This window comes from Tetrao urogallus, assembly GCF_951394365.1.
Source record: "Tetrao urogallus genome assembly, chromosome: Z".
NCBI classification, from domain to species: Eukaryota; Metazoa; Chordata; class Aves; order Galliformes; family Phasianidae; genus Tetrao; species Tetrao urogallus.
In genome coordinates this window covers 24,969,093-24,985,813 of record NC_136816.1, presented here as the reverse complement: position 1 = coordinate 24,985,813, position 16,721 = coordinate 24,969,093, and the positions used below count along the sequence as shown (strand labels likewise).

Sequence of the window (16,721 nt, the reverse complement as noted above, 5' to 3'; positions counted from 1 at the left end):
GAAATGGGATGCAATTAGACAATAATTGTTAATTCAGTTAGACTTTGTACTGTATTGAATTGTTTTAATTTGTAGGGTTCTGCTGCTCGAATGGACCATGAGACAGCCAGTGTTATGAGCTCTAGTAATAACTACTCTGTACCTCGCAGACTGACAAGTCATCTGGGTACCAAGGTAACCGAAGATTACAAACCACAGGTCGCTAATGCTACATTTTTACTAATACAATAACCTCATTGTTTCCTGGCAGTAGTACTAATATTAGCTGAATAATCTATTCACATGTAGTAATTTTATGGAGATATAATTTAACAATATTTTCTAGCTTTTATATGTATGCACAGAATTACTTTTTTTTTACTTGTTGACAATTAAAAGTTACTACAGTATGGAAGAAGCAATTGCTAGAAGTTCCTAGAGTATTTAAAAACTCCACGATGTTGATTTGTATTCCACAATGGAAACTTTTAAAATCAGTTCTTGAAATACTTTTCAGGGACCAAATTCACAAAACAGCAATTGTTAAGGAATTAAACAGACCAAAAAGTTTAAGAAGTTATTTAAAATATTCACAGTGGTGTCTATTTGCAACAGAATGTGTTCAAAAGTATATGTGCAGCATGAAAAAGAGATGGAAAAAATCACAGATTTGTAGCACACCAGTTCATGAAACACTGGAGCTTGTATTGCCTCTGGACTCAGCAATAGTATGGGCAGGGTACTGAGCCCTGCCTTCCATGAGCCATTTGTCTTGACATCGTATTGATTACTTTGGGCCTTTAATGTGTTGCTATAATGTTGGAACTTCTGTCTTGCACTTTATGCATGCCACAAATGGATGTGATTTTGGTTAGTCTATTAACAGGTTTTCACTGCAAACATTAGAATTTACTGAAGCTGTAGACAGATGGAGAACCCTGAATGCATGGAAAATGTAAAAAAAAATACATGCAAAGAAATAGGTTGAACTTAGTGTGCTGTAGGATAAGAAAAGCTTAGTGCTGATACACATGAACATGTGGTACAGATTCTAAATAGGAGCAGTGTATTTTCAGATGCAGAAAGAGATGTCTTTATGTGCAGTGTGTGTATAAAGGGAAGGAGAGAGAGAAAAACATTTCGTGATTTTTCCCATAAACTGCCTTTGCCACAACTCAGAGGTCAGATTTTGGTGGCTTCTTCAGCTTTATTCTCTGACAGAAGAATTATCTTTCAGATCTAAATTACTGCGGATTAAAGCTGCCACTTGAAATACCTGTCAAAAGGCATACATAAAGCATATTAAATTCACTGTCTTTTCTGAATCCAAGCAGTTTGTTTTAATACTGCATATGAGCTTTTCCAGACCAAGGATTTCCAAATCAGGACACTGGGTTGTTATAAGATAGGCTCCAAGACTCAGTGGATTTTGCATGGGATCAATACACTTTCACAGACATCAAGACTTCCATTGTTCCAGCAGTCCTATGATATTTTAGGAGACATACGTTAGCAGATCTGCTGCTTAATCTATTCACTGCCATATAATTTTTGTATAACTGCATATTTATACTTATCCCAGATACGTTAGAATCTTTTGGGAAGAAACAAAATCATTCATTCGTCTACTAGCTGGTACAAAAATCTGACTTTTTGTAGAAAACTTGGTCTAGAATTCCAGAGTGTAATTTCTTTGTTAATACATTCTAAAGAAATGCCCACAATTCCCTTCGATCGTTTCTTTATGTTGTGCTGTGATTTTGAATTTTGCTGTTTTTCTTGGCTGTAGGAGTTCAGATAAAGTTCAGGAGTTTTAGAGTTATTATCTCTATATCTCTATCTACCATCTTCTACACTATGTTATTCTACTAAAAGCTCACTGAAGGAACCAAATGCAGTTCTCAATGTAAATCTACTAATGAAGAAAACAGAATGGGAAAGACAAATCAAACCATACATTGACCACAGATCACCAGAGGAATGTGAAAGTTTGTTGTTTTGAGTTAAATGTGTACTGTTTGGTTTGTACGGCTTTATTTAATTCTACAACTGCTTTGTACACAGATAGTATGTAGTAAATGAGCATTTGTTTCCTTCTCTGATTTTACTTTGGTAAACTTGAAGAAAGTTTTAATTTAATTCTCCAGTTTTGCTTTTCTGTAAGTAACCTGGTCCATATGCAAGTCACTCGCAACAAAAAATAGTTGGTTAATTTGAAACAGTTTTAAGTGAAAACTTGAGGATATATAGATGCAAGATATTTTACTTCAGTGTAAAGCAGAAATTCATGTAATCACTCTTACCCTGTCTTGATACTTTTTTTAATGCCAACATAAGAAATAATTTTTCACTGAAGAGCATTTCTACGTGAAAGTGCAATTCATACAAAATTTACTTTTTTAAGATAGAGTTAATTTTAAATACATTTTACATTTTCAAAGTAATATATTTTCATGATTGTTTATTTAATCATTTTGTGCAATGGAAAGTTAGAAGTCTTCACCATTATTCTTGCAGACTAATAACAGCTGCCTACAGTTACTGCCAACTTGTTCTAGCTATTTAACCACGAAGTGAGATTTATTAGGGTAATAGATGGTGAAGTAGTAATAGTACTTAATTATTTCTAAATAGCACAGGCTCTCACACCATTAAATCGTTTGTTGCGGGTTGTTTTCCTCATGTGTACCATTCAGATTTCAGTTAACCTTGTTTTACAGTGTAATTTTAAAATATAACTCTGTTTTTTGAAATCATTTGACCTACAGGTGGAAATGGTGTACTCATTGTTATCAATGCTTGGTACTCATGATAAAGATGACATGTCAAGAACATTGCTAGCAATGTCTAGCTCTCAAGACAGCTGCATAGCTATGCGTCAGTCTGGATGTCTTCCTCTTCTCATCCAGCTTTTACATGGCAACGATAAAGACTCTGTCTTGTTAGGGAACTCTCGTGGTAGTAAGGAGGCCCGTGCCAGAGCCAGTGCAGCGCTGCATAACATCATTCACTCCCAGCCTGATGATAAGCGAGGCAGACGGGAAATCCGCGTGCTCCATCTTTTGGAGCAGATCCGTGCTTACTGTGAAACATGTTGGGAATGGCAGGAAGCACATGAACAAGGCATGGACCAAGATAAAAACCCAAGTACGTTCTTTCTGCTTTATAAATTTTGATAAACAGCGAGTTTATAAAGAATACAGCTGACTGTAGCTTCTTGGTAAATGTACATAAGGTTTGTGAAACATTTGGCTATCAGCATATATGGTATGTGTGACTGCATGTATAGATAGGCTTTTTATGTTGAGGTAGCATTAGGAAGTATCATCTATTATGGGTATGAAACTCTATTTATAAACTTGTTCTTTAAATTATAAGACTTTCAGATGCATTTTGAGTAATAACCCCAGTATTTTACGTTGATGATCTGTGAATTAACAGTAAATTTCTACATAATGCTATTTTACATGTCAGTGCATAATGCAGTCTATCTAAATAAATAAATAATCCCAAATTGTTCTTCATTCAGATGTATTCAGGAGATACGCATTTCATTTAGAAGAGTTTAAAAAAGTCTCAATCTAGGCAATATTATGTGAATTATTATTTCTAATGCTGTACATGAAACTATTTCAGTATTAAAATACCACAGTAGTCTCCGTTCTCTCAGGACTTAACAACCGAAGAAACATTCATTTTAGATTATTTATTTAATACTGCTGGAAGAGTTAACCTTACTGATTTATTTTCAGTAAGTTTTTTGTTTTTCAAAACTAACGAGGTTTTTGTTGTTGTTACTGTTATTTTTTGGTATTTTGTCTGTCTGTTTGTTTGTTTGTTTGTTTTACCAGAAGTTACATTCTGTAACGCATACATTGATTCTCTCTAACTTCTTTTTTCTGCACCAACTATATTTCTAGTACATGTATGTCTTCTTGGTCGTATATAGATATATTCAGGCATCTTATGTATACGCATTTATTAGCAATATTGATAAGTATTTGTCTATTTGTGAGTTAAAAGGAAGAAACAAAATCCAAACAAAATCACAGTTGATTTCTCTTTAAGTTTTGATTCTTTTTGAAAATCTTATGATTTGGACAAATTATACATTTAGAAAATACTAACTGCTACTTATTTCTGGATCAGTGCCTGCACCAGTTGATCATCAAATCTGTCCTGCAGTGTGTGTTTTAATGAAACTTTCATTTGATGAAGAACACAGGCATGCTATGAATGAGCTTGGTAAGACCAAATGTTTTTATCTGACTTCATTGAAAAGCTTGCTAGAAATGCTGACATTCATTGCTTGTAAGGATTACTTCAGAGAATATGTAACTTTGTACTACCATTGGTTCAAGCAAATCACAGGTTCATTTGTGACCTCAAAGTGATTAATGCAGATTATATTAACTAGTCCATCACCCAGTGGACAGGTTATCTTTCAAGTTACTCTTTTATTTGACATTTACTCTGAATATTGGAAGAATATTATTATCGTGGAAGTTCTTGTGACTTTTAGAAGCACTGTCTTTACAGTGGAAGCCACTTTCTGAAGAATCTGTATTATAAGTAGATTCCTGTTCAGCAGCCTGGATTTTTTTATCCATGCTCAGTCAGTTCTGTGCGTGGAGGTTTCCTTTGCAGTGTCTATGTGAAAATATTCTGTGTACTTTTTCCTTAGAAAATAACATTAAGTAATAATAATGAATTGATAATTGTCAGATTTACTGTATAACCTTTTGTGTTACTGGTGTGATATCATCAGTTGCAACTTTAGCTGAAATTAAAAGATAAGTATTTTTCTTCTTCATAAACACTTCTGTTCCCAGTTTCCCCCTCCTCCAGATCTCAATATCTTGTTAACAAAACTTTCAGCTTGTACAAACCATGGAATTTGAGATCCAGAGTCATCTGTTTAGAAGTTTATTTTATTTTCAGAGCCTTCCATTTTTCAGATGTTTAAGATGTTACGGCATTCTTGATATCAGGATTTAAATTTGTTGGCTTTTTTTTGTTTGTTTACTTGGCTTCTAAGGAGGTCTGCAAGCCATTGCTGAACTGCTGCAAGTGGACTGTGAAATGTATGGGCTTACAAATGATCATTATAGTGTCACATTGAGGAGGTATGCTGGAATGGCTCTGACAAACCTGACTTTTGGAGATGTAGCAAACAAGGTAAGAATAAACTTACAGTAATTTCAGTTGATAGCTGTGTTTGAATTGCAGCTCTCAGACAGGTAAAGAAATCTTTGTGATAGGATATTGGATTTAGGCTCCAGGGAGAAATTTCAAACAAAAACAACTGTAGTTTTGCTTCATATACAATGCCATATCAGACCCCATTTTGTCAGACTGTTCCTCTGCTGCCATCTGTCACACGTCAGCAACATGTAACAGAATATTGGAGGGAATGTTCAACCTCTACTGCCATACCACTGACTTCTGCCTCTAATGTCTGAGCCAACATAATAAAAAAGAAGCCATTGCTTCTGGAGTAGCCCTCACATTTTCTGCCCAGCTGACAAGTAGTACAGTTCTAACACATCATTCTTTTGTAAAGAATTTTTGATTGTACTTTGTCACAGGCAATTTCTAATGTAAGCCTTACGGTTTTAACTCGTAAGCCTTACGGCTTCTTAACTCGTAATGTTCCAGATCTGGTCCTAGGCCTGTTGTAAAAATTATAAAATTTATCACAATTCTACCACTTTGGATTTTCAAGAATAGAAACTGAATTTGTTTTCAGTAGTGGTGGACCAAATACTTGTTATTGCAAACAAATATTACTAAGCTTTTTTGAACTTCAGAGATGATCAGCTTAAAATATCAAAGTATTATGCACCAGTAAGCCATCTAATGTTGTCATAAAACTATATCTTTTCTATTTCCTTCTAATTCCTATCAGGCTACTTTATGTTCAATGAAGGGCTGCATGAGAGCTCTTGTAGCCCAACTGAAGTCTGAAAGTGAAGACTTACAGCAGGTAACAGTGAGACGAAATACTTCTTGTCTATTTCCATTAATTTGCAGCACTTCCATTTCACTACAGTAATTTGAAAGACAGTAGTTCTGATCTCTTTCCTTAGTATTTACTTTCCTTCTATCTATTTGGCCTTGCTGTCACTTCTTTTTGTACTTGAATTCTGTCTTTGTCGTGAAGTTACAAGGGTGCTGTTCACAGACAGCCTTTTTTTTTTCTCCTCACTTAGATTCTCTCTTTGAAATATGCTACATTCATTGTAGCCCGATTTTTCATCATTAATTGTTGCTCTTGCGTTGTCTTATCTGCATAACAAACTTAGCACCTGTATTCATTCTGCAAATTATGAAGTACAGTTCTTGTAGTAAAATGTCCACCTGTTGGCCATACTGTTTTTTCATCAAAGTATATCCAACACATGGGCTGTAACACTTTTATGACCCTGATCTGTTGATGGAAGTCCATATCTCAAGACAAGTTTAAACAATCCTGGATTCTCTAGTTTGCTAGTGACAGTGCTAATGGACTGAGGGTTTGTGCAATATTGAGATTCCTTCTGCAATAGTAGAAAGTAAATAATAGCAGAATAATAGTAGAAGAAGCTTTACTTCAAAAGAGAATGTATATTTGACTTCACAAGGATGTTCTCTTAGTACATACATACCTGTTCTCCACAGCAGCGCCTAGAGAAACTTTCTGAGTTTCAGCAAAGTGGTGTGACACCTGAGTGTCTCTTCCAATGGCTCCTGCTTTGTAGAGAAAAATATCCTGAAATAAAGTCTGTAGTAAGTGCCTAGCGTGATACACAGACTTGAGAACACAGAACTGTATGTTTGTATGAAGCTTGTTTTAAATCATTAAATATGAAATTAATATAATATTGTAAGCAATATTATCTATTCTATTATCTTAGAATCAAAGTAACACTATATAATCATCACTAAACCACATCCCGTAGTGCCACTTTCACACATCTCTTAGGTACCTGTCAGGACAGGGACTCCACCACTTCCCTGCGTAGTCCATTCCAATGCTTGACTACCCTGCCTGTGAAAAAATTCTTCCCGATGTTCAGTCTAAATCCCCTGCAACACAACTTGAGACCATTATATGTGCTTTTATATATATATGAAATATAGGTGTGTAAGCATATGTAGTAAAACATTTTTTTTTTCATATTTTGCAGGTCATTGCAAGTGTGTTGAGGAACTTGTCCTGGCGTGCAGATGTAAACAGTAAAAAGACACTACGAGAAGTTGGGAGTGTGAAAGCACTGATGGAATGTGCTTTAGAAGTTAAGAAGGTACTGTGTATAAATGCCTATGAGATAAATTTTTGAGACATTACATTTAATTTACACAAAATAAATATATTGTGGTCTTTTTTGACATAAGCAGTATGTAAAATATTTAGAATGTTTCAAGTAACTTCAGAGTTTAAGTTACCTGAAGTTCTGTTAGAATTGGTAAATAGAATTGCTTTGAGTTAATGAAACATCAGATCATAAAATAATGCTATTACCTCAAAACTAATGGTATTTCTGTAATTTTATTTTTTGATGGTTGACAGTTTTTGATCTTCAGCTACATTGTTTCTTATAATTTTACAATTTAATAAAACCTCTTCTGACTTTAGTGAGTAGATAACTTCCAGTTCTGTCATTTTCTAGATATACTCTTGGTATCCAGACAAGATTGTATTCTATCCCAGAGTCCTCTGCTAGCTAATCTTCAAACCAGTTTACCATTATGGCAGCTAGCAAGTACTGTGGCTGATACTTCAAAAAATTTCTGGCAAGCAATAAATCCATTGCTGAGGGAAGGAGGGAAGCAAACAAAAGTTTGCCTGCGCAGCTGTACGCCTTGGTTGATAAGTTAATCAGCCCAGAAAACAGAAATTGGAACATAAGTAACTCGTACTGTGAGGAAAAGCCAGAGAAATAAAGAGAGGCAGATATAGGAAAATAGAAAGAAAATATCAGGCATTAGCATACAAGTGAGATTTCATTCAAACAAAAATCAAACAAAAATAAATTGTGCTGGTAACTGGAAAAACAAATTCTAAAACAAATTCCATGGTTAATGAATTTTATTTCTTTGCAAATGTATGTTAGAATTAATGAGGCTTTTTTTTTTTTTTTTTTTTTTTTTTTCTCTCTAATCTATAGGCTGCATTCCTTCAGGTTTATTCTTGGTCCATCTTTGGATCATTGGGAATTAGAAAGAGATTTGTGACAAACTCCTTGTAGCTAACGTCAGTATTTCTGAGGTCTTTTGATCAATTCTTGAAAAACTTTTCTAATCCTGTCACTTTGTTATTTTCCTAGGAATCAACCCTAAAAAGTGTCTTGAGTGCCTTATGGAATCTGTCAGCACACTGTACTGAGAACAAAGCCGATATATGTGCTGTTGATGGGGCTCTTGCATTTCTAGTTGGTACACTGACATACCGGAGCCAAACAAACACACTTGCCATCATAGAAAGTGGAGGAGGAATACTAAGAAATGTTTCTAGCTTAATTGCTACTAATGAGGACCACAGGTGGGTATGCTACTTCTGAAAAAATGTAGTGATACTAAAAGCATGTTTAAAACACAGTTTGTACGCTGAGTCTTAATATGAATGCAGGTAGAGTAATATAAAATACAGTAATTTGTAACGAATTAGCAGGCATTCCACTTAGGTAACAGAAATAAGCAAACAGATAAATATCTGCTGCTTATAGGTGATGAATAGTAGTAGAGTCTTTTCATGGGAATAAAAGATTCATAAGTCATTATCAGCCATAGGAAGCAATCTGGAAGGAGAAATATTTTTGAGAGGGTAGGGTGGGAGTAACAATTTGTGTTTATAGTAGCATTTGATTAGCATTTAGATAGATTCCATAGGAGTAGAGAAAAAATAAGATAAATTTGCACTGGATAATTGTAACTATCCTTTCAAAGGATTAAATTGCTCGCAGTGTAGTAAGTTTTTAGTTTGTTTGTCTCTGATCTGTTGCAAATGTCACTTAATGATTTTTGTTTTCAATTACTTATTATCAGGCAAATCTTGCGAGAGAACAGTTGCTTACAAACCTTGTTACAACACTTGAAGTCACACAGTTTGACAATAGTCAGTAACGCATGTGGAACCCTGTGGAATCTTTCTGCACGAAATGCAAAGGATCAGGAGGCACTTTGGGACATGGGAGCGGTCAGCATGCTCAAAAATCTCATTCACTCGAAACACAAAATGATAGCAATGGGCAGTGCTGCAGCTCTAAGAAATCTCATGGCAAACAGGCCAGCAAAGTATAAGGATGCTAACATTATGTCTCCAGGATCAAGCTTACCATCTCTTCATGTTAGAAAACAAAAGGCACTGGAAGCAGAATTAGATGCACAACATTTATCAGAGACTTTTGACAATATTGATAATTTAAGCCCAAAAGCATCTCACCGTAATAAGCAGAGACATAAGCAGAATATATACAGTGAGTATGTTTTGGACTCTAATCGTCATGATGATGGGGTATGCAGAACAGAGAGTTTTAGTACTGGTAACATGACTGTACTTTCTCCATATTTAAATTCTACAGTATTGCCTGGATCCTCTTCTTCTAGTAGAGGAAACATAGAAAATTGTCTGTCTGAGAAAGACAGAAGTCTTGATAGAGATCGAGCAGTAGGTTTAAATGCCTATCATCCAGCTACAGAGAACAATGGAAACTCCTCTAAGAGAATGGGAATGCAAATTTCTACAGCTGCAGCTCAAATTGCCAAGGTTATGGAAGAAGTGACAAGCATGCATATTCCACAAGACGACAGAAGTTCCAGTTCCACTTCTGAAATGCACTGTTTGACAGAAGACAGAAATACCACAAGGAGAGCAGCCAGTGCCCATACACACTCGAATACATACTTTCCAAAATCTGAGAATTCAAGCAGGCCATGTCCTGTGCCTTACACAAAAATGGAATACAAGAGAGCATCAAATGACAGCTTAAATAGTGTCAGCAGCAGTGATGGCTATGGTAAAAGAGGCCAAATGAAACCTTCCATTGAATCTTACTCTGAGGATGATGAAAGTAAATTTTGTAGTTATGGGCAATATCCAGCTGATTTGGCACATAAGATACATAGTGCAAATCACATGGATGACAATGATGGAGAACTAGACACTCCTATTAACTATAGTCTTAAATATTCAGATGAACAGTTAAATTCTGGAAGGCAGAGTCCTTCTCAGAATGAAAGATGGGCAAGGCCTAAGCATATAATAGATGATGAAATGAAACAAAATGACCAAAGGCAGTCAAGGAGCCAAAGTACAACATACCCTGTGTACACTGAAAGTGGAGATGATAAACACATGAAATATCAATCACCTTTTGGACAACAAGACTGTGTTCCTTCATTTAGATCAAGAGGATCCAATGGTTCAGATCAGAACAGAGTAGGGTCAACTCTTGGAATCAATCAGAAAGTAAATCAGTCCTTGTGCCAAGTCGATGATTATGATGATGATAAGCCAACCAACTACAGTGAACGCTATTCTGAGGAGGAACAGCATGAAGAAGAAGACAGACCAACCAATTACAGCATAAAGTACAATGAAGAGGAACATCATGTTGATCAACCCATTGATTATAGTCTGAAGTATTCAACAGAAGTTCCTCCCTCTTCTCAGAAGCCATCTTTTACTTTTTCAAAGACTTCTTCGGTGCAGAGCACTAAAACTGACCATATTTCCTCAAGCAGTGGAAATACATCAGCCCCTTCAGCAGGTTCAAAGAGGCAGAATCAGCTTCATCCAAGTTCTGCACAGAGCAGAGGCAGTCATGCTCAAAAGACCGCCTCCTGTAAGACTCCTTCCATTAATCAGGAAACTATACAAACTTACTGTGTGGAAGATACACCAATATGTTTTTCAAGGTGTAGCTCTTTGTCATCTTTGTCATCAGCTGAAGATGAAATAGGGCGTGATCAATCCACACGTGTGACTGATACTAATAATACACTACAGATAGCAGAACTGAAAGAAAACAGTGGGGCTCTATCTACAGAGGCTGCAGTAAGTGAAATCACATCAACATCACAACATACCAGAACAAAATCCAGTAGACTTCCAACTTCCAGTTTATCACCTTCTGATTCCTCCAGACATAAAGCTGTTGAATTTTCTTCAGGTGCCAAATCTCCCTCAAAGAGTGGTGCACAGACTCCTAAAAGCCCACCAGAACATTATGTACAGGAAACTCCTCTCATGTTCAGTAGATGTACTTCTGTAAGTTCCCTGGATAGTTTTGAAAGCCGTTCAATTGCTAGTTCAGTTCAAAGTGAGCCTTGCAGTGGAATGGTGAGTGGTATTATAAGTCCAAGTGATCTTCCAGACAGCCCAGGACAAACAATGCCTCCAAGCAGAAGTAAAACACCACCCCCTGCTCAAGGAGTTCAGGTGAAAAGAGATGTAGCTAAAGGTAAAGTACCTAGTGCAGAAAAGAGAGAGCCTGGTCCTAGACAAGCAGCTGTAAATGCAGCAGTTCAGAGAGTTCAGGTACTGCCAGAGGCTGATACGCTATTACATTTTGCCACAGAAAGTACACCAGATGGGTTTTCTTGCTCTTCTAGCCTGAGTGCTCTGAGTCTTGATGAGCCATTTATACAGAAAGATGTAGAGTTAAGAATAATGCCTCCTGTACATGAAAATGAACATGGAAATGAAGCAGAGCCAGAACAGTCAGATGATACAAAGGATAACCAAGAGGATAAAGCAGAGAAGCCTTCTGAAGCAGAAAAAGACATTCTGGATGATTCTGATGACGATGATATTGAAATATTGGAAGAATGTATTATTTCTGCAATGCCTACAAAGTCTTCACGTAAAGCCAAAAAGCCTTCTCAAGCATCTGCTCCAAAAATACCTCCTCCTGTAGCCAGAAAGCCAAGCCAGCTGCCAGTTTATAAACTTCTGCCTTCCCAAAGCCGATTGCAATCCCAAAAGCATGTGAGTTTTACACCAGGAGATGATATGCCACGAGTATATTGTGTTGAGGGTACACCAATAAATTTTTCAACAGCTACATCTTTGAGTGATCTCACAATAGAATCACCACCAAATGAGTTGGCCAATGTAGACAGTGTGGGTACAGGGGCAGAGTCAGGGGAATTTGAGAAGAGGGATACTATTCCTACAGAAGGTAGAAGTACAGATGATGCTCAGAAAGTAAAAAGCATAAATGTGAGTGTCCCAGGACTGGATGATGACAAAACAGAAGAGGGTGATATTCTGGCTGAATGCATTAACTCAGCTATGCCAAAAGGTAAAAGTCACAAGCCTTTTAGAGTGAAGAAAATAATGGATCAAATCCAACAAGCATCTACATCTTTAAATAACAAAAATCAATCAGAAATTGAGAAAAAGAAGCCAACATCACCAGTAAAGCCTGTTCCCCAAAATAGTGAATATAGAGCACGTGTAAGAAAAAACACAGAGTCTAAAAGCCAAGTCAGTAATGAAAGAAGCTATCCAGAGAGCAGAGATACAAAGAAACAGAATCTTAAAAATAATTCTAGAGATTTTAATGACAAACTTTCAAATAATGAGGAGCGTGTAAGAGGAAGCTTTACATTTGATTCCCCTCATCATTACACACCTATTGAGGGAACTCCGTATTGTTTTTCACGCAATGATTCCTTAAGTTCTTTGGATTTTGATGATGATGATGTTGACCTTTCAAGGGAAAAGGCAGAATTAAGAAAAGGAAAAGAAGCAAAGGAAATAGAAACTAAAGACTGCTCTAACGTGGAACAGCCTTCAAGTCAGCAACCAAGTAATAGGACACAAGTTTGCCAAAAACACCCAACAAGCAGAAGCCAGTCTAAAACTTTCTGTCAGCCAAATAAAGATATTCCGGACAGAGGAGCAGCTACGGATGAGAAGATGCAGAATTTTGCTATCGAAAACACACCTGTTTGTTTTTCTCGCAATTCATCTCTTAGTTCCCTTAGTGATATTGATCAAGAAAACAATAACAACAAAGAAGAAGAACCAGTAAAGCGAACTGAGGCTCCTGATTCACAGATAGAATCAAACAGACCACAGACTTCTGGTTATGCACCTAAATCATTTCATGTTGAAGACACACCAGTATGTTTCTCTAGAAATAGCTCTCTGAGTTCTCTAAGTATTGACTCAGAAGATGATCTTTTGCAGGAATGCATTAGTTCTGCCATGCCTAAAAAGAAAAAGCCATCAAGAATAAGGAGTGAAAGTGAAAAAAGTAATTCCAGAAATATAGGTGGTATGCTGGCAGAAGATTTAACACTGGATTTGAGAGAGATACAGAGGCCAGATTCAGAACATGGTTTTTCACCCGATTCAGAGAACTTTGATTGGAAAGCTATACAGGAAGGTGCAAATTCTATAGTTAGTAGCCTGCATCAAGCTGCAGCTGCTGCATCACTATCTAGACAAGCTTCATCAGACTCTGATTCTATCCTTTCACTAAAATCTGGTATTTCTCTGGGATCACCATTCCATCTTACCCCGGACCAAGAAGAGAAACCTTTTACTAGTAATAAAGGTCCACGAATTCTTAAGCCAGGAGAGAAAAGTACACTGGAATCTAAAAAAGTAGAATCCGAAAGTAAGGGAATCAAAGGAGGGAAAAGAGTATATAAAAGTATAATTACAGGAAAAGCTCGCTCCAATTCAGAAGTTTCAAGTCAGTTAAAGCAACCACAACAAACAAGTGTGCCTTCAATTTCACGTGGCAGGACAATGATTCATATTCCGGGAGTTCGAAATAGTTCTTCAAGTACTAGTCCTGTTTCCAAAAAAGGCCCCCCATTCAAAAACACAAATTCCAAGAGTCCCAGTGAAGGCCAGAGTTCAGCTAGTTCCCCAAGAGGAGTCAAATCATCAGTAAAACCTGAGCCAGCTCCTGTAACTAGGCAACTGTCAGGGTTGAACCAGAGTGGATCAAGTAAAGGACCTTCTAGATCAGGATCTAGAGACTCCACTCCTTCTAGACCTCAACAGCAGCCATTGAGCAGGCCTCTGCAATCTCCAGGCCGAAACTCAATTTCCCCAGGAAGAAATGGTATAAGTCCTCCCAACAAACTGTCTCAGTTGCCAAGAACATCATCTCCTAGCACTGCTTCAACTAAATCTTCAAGTTCAGGTAGGATGTCGTATACATCACCAGGCAGGCAGATGAGCCAGCAAAACCTTACAAAGCAAACTGCCTTAACTAAGAATACCAGTAGCATTCCAAGAAGTGAGTCTGCTTCCAAAGGATTGAATCAAATTCTTGGTACTGGTGCATCAAACAAAAAGACTGACTTATCCAGAATGTCATCAGCAAAATCTAGCGGAAGTGAGTCTGACAGGTCTGAGAGGCCTGTTCTTGTTCGCCAGTCAACTTTTATTAAAGAAGCTCCGAGCCCAACTCTAAGACGTAAATTGGAAGAGTCTGCTTCATTTGAATCTCTGTCTCCTTCCAGACCAGATTCTCCCACAAGATCCCAACTACAGACTCCAGTTTTAAGTCCCTCACTTCCTGATATGACTTTATCCACTCATTCAACTGCCCAAACTAGCGGCTGGCGAAAATTACCCCCTAATCTGAGCCCTTCTGTAGAATATGATGGGAGACCAGCAAAACGTCATGATATAACGCGTTCTCATTCTGAGAGTCCATCTAGATTGCCAATCAACAGATCAGGAACATGGAAACGTGAACATAGTAAGCATTCCTCATCACTTCCTCGTGTAAGCACTTGGAGAAGAACTGGAAGTTCTTCCTCAATTCTGTCAGCTTCTTCAGAATCCAGTGAAAAGGCAAAAAGTGAAGATGAAAAGCAACATGGAAGTTCTCTTTCTGGGCAGAAGCAAAGTAAAGAAAGCCAAGCACCAGCAAAAGGTACTTGGAGAAAAATAAAAGAAAATGAAATCCCCCAAATAATGAATGATCCTCAGCATCCTTCCTCGAGTGCCACAAGTAGCTCTGATTCCAAAACTCTAATTTATCAGATGGCACCAGCTGTCTCTAAGACTGAGGATGTTTGGGTGAGGATTGAGGACTGCCCAATTAACAATCCTCGATCTGGAAGGTCCCCAACTGGAAATACTCCTCCTGTTATTGACAGTGTTTCAGAGAAGGGGGTTGTGAATGGCAAAGATTCTAAAGAGATTCAAGAAAAACAAAATCCAGGGAATGGAAGTGTTCCTGTTCGTACCATTGGTTTAGAAAATCGTCTGAACTCTTTCTTTCAGATGGACAGTCCAGACAAGAAAGGCAATGAAACAAAACCTCTGCAGACCAATCCTGTTCCTGCATCAGAAAACAACGAAAGTACTGTGAGCGAGCGTACACCATTCAGTTCCAGTAGTTCAAGCAAACATAGCTCTCCGATTGGTGCTGTTGCAGCAAGAGTAACTCCTTTCAATTACAATCCAAGCCGTAGGAAGAGTAGTGTGGACAATAGTTCTGCTCGGCCATCCCAGATACCAACACCAGTAAATAACAGCACAAAGAAACGTGACTCAAAGTCTGAAAATACAGACTCCAGTGGAACTCAGAGTCCCAAACGTCATTCTGGCTCTTACCTGGTGACTTCTGTTTAAATACATCAAAAAATAAAACTGATGTATTAAACACAGCAGCTACTTAGAAGTTTTATTTCAAATGAAACTTCAAATGATGGGGATTGATTTTTTTGTTTGTTCGTTTGTTTGTTTTTGTAAATAGGTTTGATTCTTGTTAGAGAGTCCTTGTTCTGGAAGCCATATTTGATAGTATACTTTGTCTTCACTGGTAATATTTTGGAGGAAAATGTGATTGACAGTTTGAAATAAAATTGCTAATGCAAGTATATTTGTACAGTATGTTTAACATGTATTTAATTAGCATCCCATCCCATAATCCTTCCAATATTGCTTGTCTTGAAATCATTGAACATTGCATATAGAGATGATGGAGTCATACTGCTTTATCAATCATTTCTAGACTACAGACTGACTAAACAACATCAGGGAAGAACTGGTATTATTTATGCAAAAAAATATACTCAGTTTTAGTATTTGTGAGTCCATCTAACCCAGTAATTAATCATGTGGCTGTGAAATTCACAGTAATATTGTTTCTGCTGAACAAGCATTCCCAGCCTGCTTTTCTGCATGAATGGAACTGACGGTTATTTTCTGAAGTAACGATAACATTTGTGGTCACATAATGTGCATAGATAGGTATGGTGTAACGATTTACACTTTCTTTATGCCCTGGGGAAAAGAAAAAAATATATAGAAAAAAAAAAAAAACTGTGTAACTGTAAAACCTTGACCGAAATTATTTTACCTGAACTAGATTTCATCTCCAAGTAGGTAGATTTTCTTTTTTTCCTTCATTTTTGCTATGCTGTAACTTGCTGTATATTCTGGTATTTGAGGTGAGATGGCTGCTCTTTATTAACGAGACATGGGTGATGTCTCAACAGAGACTAAAATGAACATTTCAGAATAAATTATTACTATATGTAAATCGTGTGTGTTACTTTTGCATTACATAAAAATACAGTATTTTACTTTGAGATGTCACCTTTTAATATGTATAATGCACTTACACTTATGGCCTGATGCAGGAGAATCTTGCACCCTCAATATTCATTCTTAGTGACTGAAATGGCTGTTGTAGGATGTTTGTAACAGTTGCAGGATCAGGCCTCAGGTCTTCTGTAATATAATTGTAATGGAGACAGCTTCACCCATCTCAGGT

At 37.0% G+C, this 16,721-nt stretch overlaps 1 protein-coding gene across 4 annotated transcripts in view; it reads left to right on the top strand.

Annotated features, from left to right (window-relative positions):
• Positions 1 to 15,574, top strand: part of APC (APC regulator of WNT signaling pathway) — a gene marked incomplete at both ends in the record, with an annotated part of 55,093 nt that extends 39,519 nt beyond the window's left edge. For 2 of the 4 annotated variants that reach the window (XM_079548469.1, XM_079548468.1), the window contains 8 exons: positions 76 to 174; positions 3,051 to 3,126; positions 4,129 to 4,224; positions 5,018 to 5,157; positions 5,888 to 5,965; positions 7,149 to 7,265; positions 8,289 to 8,503; positions 9,007 to 15,574. In XM_079548469.1, coding sequence (XP_079404595.1) covers positions 76 to 174; positions 3,051 to 3,126; positions 4,129 to 4,224; positions 5,018 to 5,157; positions 5,888 to 5,965; positions 7,149 to 7,265; positions 8,289 to 8,503; positions 9,007 to 15,574 — 7,389 coding nt within the window. Of the gene's footprint in view, positions 1 to 75; positions 175 to 2,747; positions 3,127 to 4,128; positions 4,225 to 5,017; positions 5,158 to 5,887; positions 5,966 to 7,148; positions 7,266 to 8,288; positions 8,504 to 9,006 lie in introns of all 4 variants that reach the window. The other 2 variants (XM_079548467.1, XM_079548466.1) reach the window with 1 other exon arrangement.
• Between the last annotated feature and the right edge of the window lie 1,147 nt (positions 15,575 to 16,721).